The following is an 18,252-nucleotide window of genomic DNA, read 5'->3' on the forward strand; positions in this document are numbered from 1 at the left end:
ACGTTCTCAGTGATTTCAGCATCTGCTGTATCACTAAATAAGGACGTGAACATGAATATCATAGGCACAAAGAAATGTAAAGGTATTCATGGCAACCAGTCAAAATAAAATTTTGGTTTAACTTTAAATTATTGTGCCTGAAATATATTACTGTTGTCATATATACGGTTGTACACATTTTTTATTGATAAAATGTAATTTAACCAGCAAATGTAAAAAAAAAAGTAATCCAAACAAATTAAAATGGAAAAAAAAAGAATTTGGAATTTGGAATATAATAAAACTGATTTCATAGGGCCCTAGACGTACAGTAGGAAAGAGACAGGAACTGAAAGAAAAAAAAAAGACTAAATCAGCAAATGCTACGAGGTAGATTCAAACTTTTACAGCTATACAAGGAAAGTCCTTTTTAAAACCATTTTTATCTTAGCATGACAAGAAAAGTAGTTTTTCGTCGCGTATGCATGAGCGTGCAGGGGATAAACGGTGAAGTGGGCTTTTTCTCATGCACGTTTGCGTGTGTGTGTGTGTGTGTGTGTGCGTAAGAAACAAAGTTTATTTAATGAGCAAGATGTGGGACCAGAGGGATAATCTGCCGCGTTTAGGGATTTGGGGAGAGAAAGACCGAGGTCTGTCCTGCTCACTCGAGCAGACTTAATAAATCTGCCCCGAATGCCCCCACCAAAACATCAGGTCGAGAGCGACACACACACACACATTGGTGCATGTACATGTCTGTGCCAACTCTCACTTCTCTTTTTAGCCATTACTACAACAATGGCTTTCAGAAGCGACTCCTTGAAAAGCCACAACCAATGGCGCACTCCAATTCACAAATCCCCACCATTATGACATCACTCGTCTGGATCTGGATTCAAAGAACAAAATGGAGGACAAAACACTATTAAACATCCTCAGCCACACAACACACTCCGCTATGGTTGCAGGAACTTACTCCCGTAACGTTCATACAGCATTGAATGAACATTCACGCAATTTGTACACCGCTGGATGCCTTTTGGACGTGTGGGGTTAAATTCGTAATCCCTGTTTTTAATTTGGTGCGGAGGGTCTTAATACTCCAATTTGGGAGCATATGGGTTTGAAAATTTCGCCAATGTTGTTAGGTGACCTTGAAAAAAAAATGGACGGGTGGGCTTGCAGGACTCAAAAGTCTGCATGTACGGCTACACCGAGGTGGACCATTCAAGTCATGAGGCGTTCAGGCTGGTCAGAGTAAACACTTTCGGTGTCAAGTCTGCTGAGAAGTCATTGCTATGGAGTCACAGCGCCGTGGCAACAAAATAGTGCCGACTACAACCGGGCCCACATTTTCACATGCTCCCTGTCAGCCGTTCATTATCAGACCGAAAAGGAGCTGTTCAGTTCACAACCTCAGCTCAAACACCCGAAAAATACGATGGATATATTATTGGATGCGATTTTTGGGCAATTGGCCCTACGCAAAAGGGTCCAGATGTGACTTTCAAATTGATCCAGTTAATTTCCTTAATACATGGATCAAACAAGAGTGAAGAGTAAAGTCAGACATACAAAAGAAAAAAAAAGACGTGGTATAACCATCAATTAAAATGCAATAACTAGCCTATATTTTTCATGGTACTTTTTTTTTTGCATGTATAAATATTACACATTCATTAAAATCTTTCAGTTTTTGGGGGGTCGTGGCAGATTTTACAAACTAAACTAACCTTGCCGTGTCATTAAAAGGTCAAATTATGTTAATTTTGTTATAAGCAAGATTAATGACTTTTTCTCTCTTTTTCAAGAAAAAAAAATAAAATCTAAAAATAATCGCATTCTTGAAAAGAAAACCTTTTTCTTCATTACGATTTTTTTTCTTCACCCCATGCCCTGTTTTTTTTTTTTTTTTTTTTAAAGTAAGAATTTTGATTCAAAAATAAAAACATTTTCATTATGAATAAGGTGTTTTCAACTATGAATAGCATTTTAAACATTTTAGAATAAATTAAAATGACAAAAAAGGGTGTCACATCATCGAACCACAAGTTCAAGTTAAGAAATGTTTTTCAACATACTGCCACTCACTGCCAAAATAACTTTCCTTTCTGTATGACATCACAAAGTCCACTTTACACAAGCCAATCAAGTGTCACCCTAATATAATATAATATAATAGAAACTTATATAATAGAATATAATAGAAACTTACCATGAGATGAGTTATTGCATTCAAACCAGTCTAGAAATACAACAGAGTAAAGCCCACTTTAAATCACTTACCCTGGGTTATTTAGGCTGATGAGGAAGCGACTCGCTATGTGTAACTCAATCCATAAATGAGTTCATAAGCAGTGATACAGATACAGTGATACAGTGATACAGATCAGCACACCTCTGATTCGCTGCAGGGAAACATCTTGCACAATGCAAATGCATGTCATTACAGATTTACACCTTGGGTTTTTGGCAAAAGTCTTGCTGTTCTTACAAAAAACTAAATTAAATAAATAAATCAGCTCGTGTTCTTTCAAAAGTGTGATTGTACTGTAAGTTAACATGGATTTTGGCACTCCATTGGCAAAATGATGAGAGTGAGAAAAGTGAGAAATTATTATAAACATGAATTTGGCACTTCAATTGTATAATTTCATGCCTTGTACAAGGTTATAAACGGTTAGTAAAATAACGAAGCAGAATTAGGAGGTTTTAGGTCTGAAGTTGCATACAATAATACACAACTGTTAAATGTCACGGCCGCACAACATCTACATTGTTTCCATTTGCAAACAGTCATGCACTGCCAAATCACACATTAGTGGATTGTAAGGTAAATACAAAAACAAACAGTGTGGTTTGAGAACCTAAAAGGGTGATGTAATAAAATGTATGATGAATATTTAATCTTCGCGATAAGTTTCAGTATACACACTTACACGGATGCCTTTCCTGCCAATGCTAAGCTCAAGACAGCTAACAACATCAACACAAGCGCCAACAAACCGCTCGGTTTTCACTCACCGAGTGCCTGGATTGTGGAAACATCATGTCAGTTTTGGTCTTCGGGGTCTTGCCTTCTCCTCCTCAGAAAACAAGGAAGCAGTTCGCTCAGCAGACGGTTATATTAGTGTGTGTTTTCTTTGTTCCGTCGCTAGCTGAAGCTCCTGTGCCAGCTACAGGCAGCTCGCGCCGCTGCTATGGCAATAAAGCAGCCTGATGTGTGCCGCACTGCACGCGCTCTTTAACACGCATTCGGCATCAAAAAATGATCCGGAGATGATTTGCTGGAATCTGTCGGATTGATATGGCGTCTTTCCTGTCCCTTTTCCACGTTAGGAATGAGCTGAGATGAGGGCTGGCGGATCTCTCCTCTCTGGTTGGAGGAAATCGAGTGACTGTGCAAGAGATGAAGTGGAGTTTGGGAGCTGATGGCTGCTGGTCTTTTTTTTTTTTTCTCTCTCTCTGTATGTGTGCGTACATACATACATACATACATATATACTTACGCTAATAATTAGCCTATAATTACATTAATAAATAGTTAGATAAAATATTTATTTTTATATTTATTTTTAATATATTTATTAAAATATATATTTCTGAATAAACATCAAACATATATGTATATACACACACATATATATATATATATATATATATATATATATATATATATATAATTATTATTATTATTAATATATAATTATATAATATATATATTATATCATATATAATTAATTTTTTTATGTAAAATTACGTTATAGTAATATCGTTTAGAAATTCATTGTAAGAAATACAATTATATACAATATTTTATTTATACATTAAAATATATTATAACATTTTTCCATTTACATTATTTGCAAATTATATAAATATATGAATCAATAAAAATTACTTAAATCTGATCAGATTATTGTGTGTGATATGAACAGTTTATACACACACATACACACATATATATATATATATATATACTTCAATTTTGATCCTCACATAAAACCTCAACATTTAAAAATAGCATACAGCCATCTAATAAATATGCTGAAATTTGTGCTGTGTGTAAATCATTTTGTCATGTATTATGTCTACCAGGACTCTTAATGTAGATGATGTTTCACCAGGTGGACATTTATCTTTCTTGTAAATAAAAGGCATAAATAAAAACGCAACACAGACGCAAACATATAGGAACAAATTTTATTCCAATTTAAAATTGATTTTTTTTTTAAAGGAGAAAGCTATGAAAGTAATTTCAATGCATGAATGAGGTTCAGACAAAAGTGGTTGAAATGAAACATACAAAAAGAGAAATAGGTCTAAAATACTGTAAATGAGCAATATTTAATCCCCTTGTCAGCAGGGTTTCGTGTTAATATGGATTCCTCCTTTACCCAACCCTTTCCACCGAAAACAAACACATGCAATTAAAATTGAATTTCTTTTAAAAACAGCAGTTTGTCACCTTTAATCTTAAATACAGAATAAAATTGTCCTTTTCCTATTGCGCACTTACCATAATCACATACTTAATGTTTATTTGTTTTTAAAAACCGGACCATAAAATACACAAGTCCTTTTTAAATGATTTCCACAACATTGGCACTTGTAAAGAGTCTGGCTCTACAAATCAAAGGGATTGGCACACTCAATATAGTACATAATTTACATTTGGTAACCTTTATATTTAAAAAAAAAAAAAAAAAGAGCAACCAACCGAACAAGAAATACATTACAAAGTATTACAATACTTTGATTTTATACACCACTACACAAGTTTATTTTATCCGTTTTATCAAAAACAAGTGTATTATATTAAAGTGTCCTACATACAAGTGTTCAGGTAATGCATCGACATCAGAAAAGAAAAAAAAAGGTAAAGATGGCTTCATATTGTTCACATCCATCACGTCAATGTGGACCTCAAGCGAAAGCATCATTTCTAATCATTAGTGTCTGCATCTCAGAGTACCAGAAACAAGTTTGTAGGAACAGATACGTCACACGGGTGGAGTTCGTTCCATTACTGCAGATTAGGTTCAGTGCATCAACCCAGGGAGGAAAAATATATCAAACTTCATCACAAATCGTTGAGAATGACCAAAAATTCCCCTTGAACACCAGCAGAACAGGATATATCTGTACAATGTATTCTGATGTTTTGTGGTACTTAAGGGGTACGAAATGACTGGTTGTAGTGTTTCTGTTGGATAAAGAAAGGTGTTTCTCAGATTAGGCTAAGCCCTTTAAAATGAAAGCTGTATGTCCAAAAGCTTTAAATGTTCATGTGTTCAGAAAAAAACATCGTAAGTTTGCAGGTCCACTATTTGTACAACAACGAAACAGTTTGAAATTGGCATATGATGATTGACAGTACCATCCCACCCAAGTAAACAGTTTAAATTGAAGTGTGAAGCCCTACCCAGAAGCAAGACGGTATGCAAATCTGGATGTTAGAAAAACTAAATAAACAAAAAATGCTTAAAGTTTAACTGGCCTAGCACGAGAGGATCTAGGTAAAAACAGATGAAAAAAAAAAAAAAAGTTAATTTGGCAAACAATTCGTAAATTGCACTAAAAGGTCCAAATGTATACGCAAAGAAGGCTTATAGGATTAAATGCAACAAAACTGCAAATATACAGGGAAAATTGAGTATAACCTTCAAAACGACACTTCCAACATAATTAGTCTCAAAAAAGGAATCCTCCTACAATACATTCAATTACTGGTTTACAAAAAAATTGCGCCATCAAATGACTATTGCGATTCAAATATTTCGCTAAATCATTACGCGAGATGTTGTGATTTACGCAAATTCAGGTTCTCTCAGGCTTTGTTTATATAATACGAACAAAACCAATAAGACTTGTAGGAGTGCTATTGTGCAAATAATTCATAGCCAGTCAGGCAAAAAAATAAAAAATAAAATAAATTTCAGATAAATGAGTACGCGATACCGTCATGACCCCCAAAACCAAACATGGCAAAGAGAAACACGTGACACCACCGCATACCTTATTCCTAACATACAAAATCAAAACGATCAATTTGAAGTCGCTTGACTAGCGACCAAAAAAAATAGCATACATTTTCTGAGGATCTCTGAAGGTGCTCCTTGGATGCACTGCAAGCTGAACCCATGGAAAATGGCAACTCCCGTGCTGTCCCCCGTGCTGTTCCTGATTCAGATACCCACTTCGGCGTACCTATTGCTCTATTGTCTTCATAGAGTCCTTTCATTCTTCGCCCGCTATTAGCCCTTGTAATGAAAAGTATGAAAACTCACCTGGGATTACATCGTAAAGACCCACCCCACCCCCCTCAAAAAAAGCCAGCTAGCTATGGAATCTAAAAAGCTAAATCAAGCGAGAATTAAGATATGGTACTACGAAACCAAGAGCGAACTCTCAAAAAACAACGCGAGCAGAGACCAGTTAAGAATTCAACCACTGATAAAATTCTCAATTTCCTATTTGCATAAAGCGACATTGATGAAATGGAACTTCAGCTTCCCATTCTCAAGCATTTCAAATATAAGAAAAGAACGGCGACAATCGATTTACGAAATACCAAAAAGAAAAGATCACTTACCAATGGAATTTTTTTTTTTTTACAGCAGTAGAGACTCAATTACCGATGGAAAAGTGAGTCTGACTAAATTACATATCTGGTCCATAAATTACATAAATAAAATAACTAAAATCGATTTCACCATATATAGCATTTTTGCACTGAGTTCCAAATGAGTTTACGAACATTTACATCACTGGATATTCATATCTCAATGTTATACGGAGTAAAAGCATGAATGAATCGTCTAGGAAAGGCGTTTATTTGATTGCTTCGGTCAAAGATTCAAAACCGATGTAACAAAGCATGTAAACAAATCACAATCTTTCAGTAAATATCTTTGAATACTAGCTGGATCCCTTTAATTATACTGATTAAAAACCCAATACTGGCAAACATCAGACTGGAGGAAACAGCCACCTGAATGATCAGTTTTGTGGATACATTTTAGGGAAAACTGAACGCTTGAAGAAAAAAAAATATTAATAATATTATCTGTCACTTATTACGAAAAATTCACATGGTGTGCCATCTCTTCCAAGCAGTGATGGGAAATCTCTATACTTCACTCCTAAAATAGTATTAAATCAAATCACCTCCACCTCTAGTGTTATAGCATGTGATTGCACAACTATCACCTGGTTAAATTCAGTAATGCAAGGTGAAGTCCTTCAAGAATGTCGCCCACTCATTGAGTCTCCAAGTGTTTCCATTAAGTTCCTACCTCAGTTTCATTCAGGTAGAGCCCAACTACAGCCCATCTACAGAGCAAACGAATGCTCTTTATCATCAGGCACCGGTTTAAGGGTCCAGCTTTCGTGTTTGAGGAAGATTGGATGATAAAGCTATCAGCTGGAGGGGTCGACACTCAGAAAGAGAGGAAAAAAACAGGCAAAGATGAGGAATATGAGAAGATCCAGTGCCTGATGGGGGTGAAGATGTGTCTGAACGGTTTCCGTTCATGTGTTTCTGCGTGTGAAGTGTGTAGTGCTTTCGGCCATGTGTGCGCTGCAGGTATCTCGCTCTCGTTTGGTTTCTCTCTCACACCAAGTTGTACTCTTTCAGGTTGTGCTGCAGGATGGTGTCCTTGACGGCCGCGAAGACGAAGCGGATGTTTTCGGTGTCTGTGGCACAGGTGAAGTGCGAGTAGATGATCTTGTCGCTGTCTGGGTTCAGGTCCACAAACATCTTCAGGATGAACTCGCGGCCAGCCTGGGCGTCTCTCTGGGGACCTGTGAGTCGGTAAATGAGATAAGCATTGATTTTGAGGACAAAACAGGCTATGGGAAGTGAATTTGGAAGTGGTTGCAGTTCACAAGTCTACCACATTGTGTCAGTGTAGGATTCATTGTGAAATGCTTGTTACCATCAAATTCAGGGAAATAGTCCACCAGGTGAGAGTACATGATCTTCTCTTCCAGAAGGTCCTTCTTGTTCAGGAACAGAATGACTGAAGAGTTCATGAACCAGGGGTAGGTGATGATTGTGCGAAACAGCGCTTTGCTTTCCTCCATGCGATTCTGAATAATTCAGAAACAGCAATACAACAATGAAAGAAGCGGCCCAGCTTTGACTTTTGCATCATTAACTGCGTTTAATGCAAATCTAGCTGATAAACCTAAATGGAATATATTTCCAAATATACAGAACTCTATTATCCTCATATTACATTACTCTTAAATACACAATTTATAAAATAAAAATGATATAAGTAAATAATAATTAACTAGAAATTAAATTGAATTATGTATAATGAATGTCACTTTTACACATTTTACAATAAGATATCTAATACTAATAATAAATGCATTTAAAATGCGTGAATACATTACAAAAATCTATAAAATAAATAATATAAATAATAATGTAACAATCACAAATATTAATTTATAAATGAACATCATTCATTTGAAAAAATAAAACATTGTATTAATACTAAATATGAATAATTCAAAATTATATCAAATGATATAAATTATATACATAAATACAAAATCTATAATACTAGTAATATTTATTCTAATAAATAAATGACAAAATATAAAATTAAACATTAAAATTGCTCGTCATTTAATATATTAATTTTAACGTTTGTATACACTACAAAAAATATATATAATAACTAAAAAAACTAATACAAATATTGATTATAATAACTACTTTTTTTAAAGTATAATCAATGTAACAATTTAAAAATAATAAAATGTATAAATGTTCATTATTAATTTGATTTATACATTATAAAAACTACTTAGACAATAATATTAAATTATATCAAACAACTGATCAGATACATTAATGAATTCTTATTTTGATATACACATTATAAAAATATATAAAATGTACAAATAATTAAACAAAAAATTTGTAAGTGTACATTATATTATTTGTATTTTTTTATACAGAACTACACAGTCACAAAAAAACTACAATACTAATATTGATTATAATAAATTAAAAAAATAAATTAAAAAAATCACCTCATTGTCAGATTCCACAAGGACCTGGTCATATTCGCTCAAGGCAACCAGGAACATGATAGACGTAACGTTCTCAAAGCAGTGGATCCACTTCCTGCGCTCTGATCTTTGCCCTCCGACATCCACCATCCTGAGACAACGGGGGCAAAATAGGAGTTCACATAAAAGAATGGTTTGATGATTATAATGACAATGAAAAAGGCTATGCCAGTGGTGCTTATTATTCTTAAAAAATAAAAGTTATGCCAACATTTGGCTTGAGTAATGCCAATTCTAAAAGAGGTTTGTAATGTTTTTTTTTTAATCAAATTACATCTAGAGGCCCTGCAATGCCACCAAAAATAAATTGGTCCTTAAGTATGTAAACCACTTGTCACACAAAATTAGATGCATCTCAAAAATCACATGTCTGTTATCATTATATTAACATTTTGGCAGGAAAATCATAAGGTTAATTGCATTACATCTGGAATTAATTCTCACAAACATGCACAAATTAAGTCATGACCGTGTGGTTTCCAGGTATCAACTGTTTGGATAACATAAAACTGAACAAGACCAGCTCAAAACAAAACAGCAGACATTAAACCTTCCCAATTTAATACTAAGAATTACAGAAGTTTTGAAACAGGACAATAAGCACGTAATTATGATTTCATCATGCAGCTGGAGAGTTTGGGGTCGGAAGAACAGATCTACGGTTAAGCATGGAGCCGGTCGTCTTCAGTTCTGATAAAATGGTGACATTGTAAGAGGTGAATTTTACAAAGGAAGCAAAACTAAACACAAACATTTATAAATACACCACATACAAAAACAGAACTGAAGAGTTTCAGTTGTATACTGGGATTAGTAACATCTATACAAAGACAATGAAAGAATGGATAGGACGGACGGGGTGAATGAGCGAGGAAAAAGCATGTTCACAGACTTGTAGCCACTTTATTAGTAAAGACCAGGGACAGATGAAAAAACAGATATGAAAGGTGCACATGCCAATTCACAACAAAGCAAATATTAAAGATGAACTAAACATACATGGGCTTTGGCGTTTCATGAACAAAAGTAGTTTTTTTATTATTTGTAAAACCTCATCGAACAAAAAGTTTCTTCATCGAGGGGCTCTTCTGGCCTTATAGATTTGTAGAAAATTCACTTTTTAAATACTTTTCATACTAGTTTGATAAGTAACTATCTAATAGCAAGTACAGATTTAACAAATCGATCCACCATGACAAACAGAAAATATTTTTTTATTTAGCACAGTGGTTAGATTAACAAATAATCAGACACCACGCGATTTAAATATTACATCAACGTTTAAAATACTTTATGAATTTCTTCGCAGATAAAATGGATAACATCAGAAATACAATAACAAATGTAGATTCTACAGCGTCTATAACTTAAGTTTCATCCATCGCACCCAAAGATAAACTGCAGTGCTTTACAACTATGGGACAGGATGAGCTAAATAAACTTACCACTGCATCTAAACTAACATGTTTATAAGCTAAACTAAATTACTGAAAGAGTTGTTACCTGTAGCGGAAGAACCGCTTCTCAATATCATTAACTCGTCGTTATCTTTAGGTAACGTCCCAAAACCATTCAAGTTGGCGGTTATTAAGCCTCTTATTAAGAAACCAAAACTTGATCCTAGTGAACTGGCAAATTATAGGCCCATTTCAAATCTTTCATTTATGTCTAAAATTTTTGAAAATGTGTCTGTTCAATTGTGCTCCTCCCTGCATAAAAAATATTATCTATATGAAGAATTTCAGTCAGGTTTCAGGCCCCACCATAGCACAGAAACTGCACTTGTTAAAATTACAAATGACTTGCTTCTTGCGTCAGATCAAGGCTGCATCTCATTGCTAGTTTTCCTTGATATTAGCACTGCGTTCGACACCATAGATCATGGCATACTCATAGATGGATTACAAAACTATACAGGTATACAAGGGAAGCTTTTAATATGGTTTAGATCCTACCCTTCTGATCACTACCACTTTGATTATTTAAATGGGGAGTCATCTCATTTATCACCAGTAAAATATGGAGTGCCACAAGGATATGTCCTAGGTCCTATGCTATTTTCAATATACATGCTGATAGCCTTCCTGATAATGTTTGGGGTTCACACTCTCTCTGTTTAAATCTAGATAAAAACATCTCTTTCGCCAAGCATTCAAATAATGCATCTCATAATTTTGGACTGCAGTTGTATCTGATCAAATGAGCAGTATAATTATTTAGCTTGGGTAAAACTAATTAATTTTACTAGGTTGGAACAGCAGCTACGCTAATGATGTCTCTATTTGTTTCTCTGTTTTGCCACGGGATGCAACTAGGATTTACACAAGCTTCAGTCTGGATCCAGAACACCTGAGAAATATCACATGGTCCCAAGTATTCAGACCCTTTGCTGTGACACTCATTTATGAACTAAGACCTTACAGCTCACAGTGCATGTCAGAGCAAATGAAAATGAACTACCTGAAGAGCTCAAAGACAGAACTGTGGCAAGGCACAGATCTGGCCAAGATTACAAAAAATTCTGCTGCACTTCAGGTTCCTAAGAGCACAGTGGCCTCCATAGTCCTTAAATGGAAGCAGTTTAGGACGACCAGAACCCTTCCGAGCTGGCCGTCCGGCCAAACTGAGTTATCGGGGGAGAAGAGAGCCTTGGTGAGAGAGGTAAAGAACCCAAAGATCACTGTGGCTGAGCTCCAGAGATGCAGTCGGGAGGTGGGAGAAAGTTATAGAAAGTAAACCTTCACTGCACTCCACCACCAGTCGGGGCTTTATGGCAGAGAGGCCTGACGGAAGCCTCTCCTCAGTACAAGACACATGAAAGCCCCCATGGACTTTGCTAAAAAGAAAAAAACACCTGAAGGATTCTCTGGTCTGATGAGACCAAGGTAGAACTTTTTGGCCTTAATTCTAAGCGGAATGTGTGGAGAAAACCAGGCACTGCTCTTCACCTGTCCAATACAGTCCCAACAGTGAAGCATGGTGGTGGCAGCATCATGCTGTGGGGGTGTTTTTCAGCTGCAGGGACAGGACGACTGGTTGCAATCAAGGGAAAGATGAATGTGGCCAAGTACAGGGATATCCTGGATGAAAACCTTCTCCAGTGTGCTCAGGACCTCAGACTGGGCCGAAGGTTCAGCTTTCTACAAGACAATGACCCTAAGGACACAGCTAAAATAACGAAGGAGTGGCTTCACAACAACTCCGTGACTGTTCTTGAATGGCCCAGCCAGAGCTCTGACTAAAACCCAATTGAGCATCTCTGGAGAGACCTGAAAATGGCTGTCCACCAACATTTACCATCCAACCTGACAGAACTGGAGAGGATCTGCAAGGAGGAATGGCAGAGGATCCCCAAATCCAGGTGTGAAAACTTGTTGCATCTTTCCCAAAAAGACTCTTGGCTGTATTAGATCAAAAGGGTGCTTCTACTAAATACTGAGCAAAGGGTCTGAATACTTAGGACCATGTGATATTTCAGTTTTTCTTTTTTAATAAATCTGCAAAAAATGTCAACAATTCTGTAATTTTCTGTCAATATGGGGTACTCTGTGTACATTGAGGGAAAAAAATAAATTATTTTAGCAAATGGCTGCAATATAACAAAGAATTAAAAATTTAAGGGTGTCTGAATCCTTTCCGTACCCACTCTATATTTTTCATTTGTAAATGTTAGAAAGTCATGCAAATATAGCCATTTTGCTGTCAGGAGTGGGCGAATCTTACGCAAGTAAACGAACGCTGTGCTAACTGATGGAGCGCAATAGAACAGGAGCTCAATCATTTTGAGGAAAATATACATTTTGTTAAAATATTTGTTGTTGGACATTAAATGTGACATGCAGAATATTAAACCTACCTAAGTATATTAAGTGCAGTAACTGTAAATCAAATGCAAGCTAGGTAATACTGCCCTAATTACTAGCTCATGTGATCCTCTTCAGTTAAAATCTTTTTTTTTTTTTTTCATTTTTAATTGAGTGATTTTAACTTAATTTGGTGTTTTTAATGCTTTAAATAGCAATTTTAAATTGCATTGTTTTAATGTTCTACTAATAACCATGAAGTACAGCTGTCATAAAACCAGAGAGAAAGGCTGCATAACTTCTGATCAACTGAATGTGCATGTAGCAGCATGTTAAAAAGTTTTCATACATCTTTAAAAAAAAAAAAAAAAAAAAAAAAAAAAAAAAAACAACATTAAATCTTTGCCACAATACATTAAAGGGATCGTTCACCCAAAAATGAAAATTTTATGTTTATCTGCTTACCCCCAGGGCATCCAAGATGTAGGTGACTTTGTGTCTTCAGTAGAACACAAACTGAGATTTTTAGCTCAAACCGTTGCAGTCTATTACTCTTATAATGTAAGTGGATGGGAATCACGGCTAAAACATACCCCCCCAAAAAAACACCTACATAATTTTTTTGTTTATTTGTTTTAGCCGTGATTCCACTAAATAAATATTTTATATTATTTTATAACAGCTTTACTTAAATTACAGTTTTTTTATACTATATGGCTACATATAGCTTTTATTAATAATATTTTATAATTAGTAAATGTTTACATCTCTTTCATTTTAATTTAGTAGACGTTTTAGTCATTTTGTAGTTTGTCTGTAATTTTTACAGTTTTACATCAAGTTAAAGGAAAATGAGAAAGGTTAACTTGGCAACTAGCTGAAACAGTTTTTTTTTTTAATATAAAAAATTCTCCAAGTAAAGACTTTTTTCATATTTTTAGTTTTAATTATATTTACCCTGCCTACAGTTGAAGAAACACCCACTCATAATTGTATTTTACATTAATTGAGCCGAATAGTACAGTCACATGCGGTACATGTTGCATTAAAGCAGATTAACGTTTTGTCTTAATGCAAACAGACAGAAAATGAATAAGTGCATTACAAGAATATGCTCAGCTTAGTCAGCAGTCAGGTTACGCTCACTGCTCCTAAAATTAATGGAAATGTACAAAGACAAACTCACTGGAGATTCCAGCTAAAACAGAAGGGAATAATCAGAGCAATTCTCAGCTGTGCTATTTTTTTCCCTTATTACACCTGCATTCGTGCTCGGTGAGGCAAAACATAAGAGAAGGGTTTTATTTTATGTAGGCAACACAGTCTCGCTAGCTCAGTCTCTAGTGGCCAGGCATAAAGCTTTGATAAATGGACTCCTTCAGTAGCTACAACCTAAAATAAAGCCCCTTCAGCCAGCCTCCATTCCTGCAGGAGGTACAGCTGACCTACTTACGAGGATAAGCTCTCTTACTCTGGAGGACGAGGAAGACAACTCAACCTTGATACAGAATGTTTAAATGGCTGGGGTTGAGGAGTTTAGTGTGTAACCAAGTAGGTTACTTAACCAAAACACCTGCATTTCATAACGTCGCCTACAGAGGTTATCTGCATTCTGTAGTAGCAGTCACCTGAAACCACATGTGATCTACCTTGACATTTACCTGGAATGTGTCCCAGCCACCTCCCAGAGTAGTCTGCAAGTATTTGTTTGTTTTAAATGCAATAAACATTCACAAAAATGGTATTTGTACATGTCAATTGCAGAACAAGAGGGAACCTTGTTGTAAGCGAAGTTATTTTTGACGCTAGCATGCGTAGGAGGGGTTTGACACGCTGGCTTCCAATCGATTTGCGGTCTTTTGTGATCACCTCTTTTCAGAGGATTTCTCTCTCATCTAGGCTCTAAACAGGGGGGTTGTGGAGTGCTACTCATTGCCACATCACCTGCCGAGCCGTGGTTCGTATATATATTCCCGCTTCAAGGGCCTGAGCTCTGTGTGGTAATGTTCTCTTGTGTGCAGTGGATTCTACTTTAATGCCTTGAGTTGCAATGTTTAAAAGGTATAAAATGTAATAAAAGGTTAAAAGAACTCTGACTGGTTTTATACATTTTTTGTAGTATGGACCTTTTTGGCATTACAAATTTTTACATTTACATTACATTTCAGTTTCTCATTATGCAAATAATAACGTTGACTGAAATCTTTATTAAAGAAGGCGTGGCAAATTTGCAGATACTTTCACCAAAGAAAACATTGCTGGTATTCAAAAAATGTCAAGTGAAATTAAATCAAAACAAAAAAGTTTTGGTATCAAACTTAAAACTAGAGCATTTAAAATGAAAACTAGGATATTGTATAGAAAGAGTTTTGTCCTGCTAAACACAGTTTAGTATATTTAAATAAAAAATGTAATAGAAAGGTTAAAAGGCAAAAACAAAAGGCAAAAAAGAAAAAGCACAAATCAAATAAAAAGACAAAAACAAATCAAATGCAAGACAAAAATAAAAAGATAAAATGCAAATCAAGTGACAAGTCAATACATTATGCTTTTTAAAATTGGATTGCTTAATACAGCTTAACGTACTTAAATTTATATATTTTAGAAACCAAACAAAAGCGAATGGCAAACAAAACCAAAAGCAATATTGTTCTAATGCATAAAAACTGTTGCTATCACTCCTAAGAACTTGGTTCTGGTTAGAACATGGATGAACCCTTATGTCTCAAATCAACTTTCAATCCACTGAATTTCGCACACATAAATAACGATAAAGACGAAAAAAAAAATGGATGAATGTTAATGAAGTTAATGACTAAGAATGACATTAACAGCCAGTAACGTCAGAAAAGTTGATAAACTTATCGAACCTTGTTTGTTTAACTGGCCGAAGTGTACCAGATCAATGCACTGATTCGCAAAAAGTTACAAACCTAAAGACATTAAAACTTTGGGAGGAGTCCTCTCCGACATTATGATCTACCTGAAAATGATGCTTTGCAAGTCGAAGGGATATTCAATAATCCCTGTAGTAGGGATGCGAACCCTAAGCACGTCTTGCTGAGTCGGCAGAAACGACGGGTCTGCGATACGGTCCAAATCACTTAGATAGCTAGAGACAAGGAGAAATGGAGAGAAAGGAAGAAAGAAAAAATCAAGCATGGCAGCAGATCCCTTTAAGATCCCCTTGGAAAAACAGTGAGGGAACGCCACTCGGGATCCTGGGATGCAACCCCACAACCTTCTGCTTACTCCGTTGATGATCTCTACAGTGAGTTCCCCCAAAACAACACTCTTTAAAAGAAGCAAAGAAACAACAATAGCAAAGGTTGAGCCCCGGATAGGTGTGAGAATGCAATCAGGGAAGGCAGAAGTGCAGTAACAGCAGCAGGTTAAAGGTCAGGAGACAGCGGCGGCAGTGAGGGTGTGCCGTGGGATTGGTGATACCTGAAGATTATATTCTCCAGGTCAAAGGGATACTCTATGATGCCAGTAGTGGGCACTCGGACCCTCAGCACATCCTGTTGGCTGGGCACGTATCCCGGAAGCGATATACGCTCTAAATCGCTAAGGTAACTGTGGGATGAACCGGTGAGAAACAGGAGGAATGTACATGTGTGTTTATATACACAACTAAGTAGACCCACACGGAAACTCACAAAAAATCCTGAACTTTTCATATTTTCCATGCAGTTTTGGAAAACCTGTAAAACTGATTTAAATATGGTTAAAAAAGAAAAAAGGTATATTAAAAGTATAAATACGTAAATATTCAAACCCCAAAACATACATTTTGACTTATTCTTATTGTTCTAGACCTGATTCTCTTTCGTGGAACACAAAAAGTTTAGAGAATTTTTACGCTGCTCTTTTTCCCCCTTTGAAACTTGGTGGGACTTGTTCAGTTACAAGCCACAGTGCATGAACATTGAGTCAAACCTGGGACAACGCATTTTTACATTGAGTGCAAATGAGATTTATGGGATTTTCAGACCAGCATTTTGTTTGCTTTTTACAGTTGAAGACTTGAAGTCAGACGCTTTCTGGTTCCTGATGTAATGTTCGTGTTGCGTTGCGTTCTTTATAAGATATGAAGTGTATTAGATGCAATCTATGCCAAATACAGAAATTTCAGAAGTTGTCATGTAGCAACAGAAAACTTTTCATTTAATTCATGCACTTAATAAAGACTAAAGTTTAAGCCTATATTATTTAAATACCAATAAAGTGGGGTCTAAGAGTGTTACCGAAGCCGAAGACTGCATTCTACAGAGTCCCTAAAGGGACATGGTGATGGAAAAAGTGTGATGGGTAGAAAAATTTATGCTTTTTTGTTGCCCCGCAATCACAGTATATAGTTGGGTAATTCTATTGTATATCATTGATATGCGGGCTATTTAAATTGCTTTTGAATGCGCGATAGCTTTTTATTTTTAATTCTCAAAATCACATGCACTCGGTGTATAGGGAGCCGGATATTGGACTATGACGCTCGCAAAAAAACAAACATGCAATACCATTTTTTATTTTCACAAAGACACTGTATGACATCAGATGAAATATGCCATAAAAGTAGCCTATTATAAGCAGCGTAAACATTCTTTAAAATTTCTCCATTTATTATTTTTTTTGGAACAAGATGAATATATACAACTTAAATTTTGAAGAAGTTTTGGTGAGAGCATAGATTCCGTGTGGGTGTAATGATAAACTAAGTCATGCCATTTTTCACATAATAGTGATTGTACTGTACTTTACTGCAAAGGCGCATTCACACCAAGGACAATAACTATTACTGAAACTATAACCATATGAGAATATGGAAGTCCACACCACCACTATAAGGAAACACAAAGGAAAACACAGCCAATCATATTTATCCGGCTTTTAAGGAGCTTTCACATTTAAAGCAGCACAAAACCGCAGCACGCTTATAATAAACAGAATGTAATCATCCATTGGTGTGAAAGCTAATATAGTTATTATATTCTTGGTGTGAACACGCCATAATACTGCATCTATACATCTATGACTTATCACAAATATGCTTCTAACTGACCACAAGAAGAGATGTAGCTTCCGACAACTCAATTAAAAGCAATAAAGTTAAAAGGAGCTAATGGCTAATAGCACCATACACACTTACTATTTAGTGGAGTCAGAGAGCTGGTACTCTCGCCTGCGGTCGTAGGCTTCCTGGATGCCTTGATCCGCCCAGAGCATCTTTATTGCATTAACATAGGGCTGGTCGAAGGAGCAAACCTTCTCCACGTCGACCTCTCGCACCAGCAGAGCATTGTTCTGTGGATAAAAACACATTACACAGTAAACAGCCCATTTTATGTCTTAATGGTGGTGTAATACTAATGACTTCCAG

The 18,252-nt window shown here is 35.8% G+C and overlaps 2 protein-coding genes across 5 annotated transcripts in view; both read right to left on the reverse strand.

The window, feature by feature from the left end:
- Positions 1-3,410, reverse strand: part of LOC127943173 (TLE family member 5) — a 28,540-nt gene extending 25,130 nt beyond the window's left edge. Inside the window, exon 1 of one of the 2 annotated variants that reach the window (XM_052539390.1) lies at positions 3,004-3,410. In XM_052539390.1, coding sequence (XP_052395350.1) covers positions 3,004-3,030 — 27 coding nt within the window. In that variant the 5' untranslated portion in view covers positions 3,031-3,410. The remainder of the gene's footprint in view (positions 1-3,003) is intronic. The other variant, XM_052539389.1, reaches the window with a different exon arrangement.
- A 3,384-nt stretch (positions 3,411-6,794) lies between these two features.
- Positions 6,795-18,252, reverse strand: part of LOC127943103 (guanine nucleotide-binding protein G(q) subunit alpha) — a 30,120-nt gene continuing 18,662 nt past the window's right edge. Inside the window, exons 3-8 of one of the 3 annotated variants that reach the window (XM_052539293.1) lie at positions 18,022-18,176; positions 16,323-16,451; positions 15,859-15,987; positions 9,034-9,163; positions 7,920-8,073; positions 6,795-7,785 (exon numbers count right to left, since the gene is read on the reverse strand). In XM_052539293.1, the coding sequence (XP_052395253.1) occupies positions 7,595-7,785; positions 7,920-8,073; positions 9,034-9,163; positions 15,859-15,987; positions 16,323-16,451; positions 18,022-18,176 (888 nt within the window). In that variant the 3' untranslated portion in view covers positions 6,795-7,594. The remainder of the gene's footprint in view (positions 7,786-7,919; positions 8,074-9,033; positions 9,164-15,858; positions 15,988-16,322; positions 16,452-18,021; positions 18,177-18,252) is intronic. The other 2 variants (XM_052539295.1, XM_052539294.1) reach the window with 2 other exon arrangements.

The sequence above is a fragment of the Carassius gibelio genome, chromosome A22 (genome assembly GCF_023724105.1).
Source record: "Carassius gibelio isolate Cgi1373 ecotype wild population from Czech Republic chromosome A22, carGib1.2-hapl.c, whole genome shotgun sequence".
In the NCBI taxonomy this organism is placed as follows: Eukaryota; Metazoa; Chordata; class Actinopteri; order Cypriniformes; family Cyprinidae; genus Carassius; species Carassius gibelio.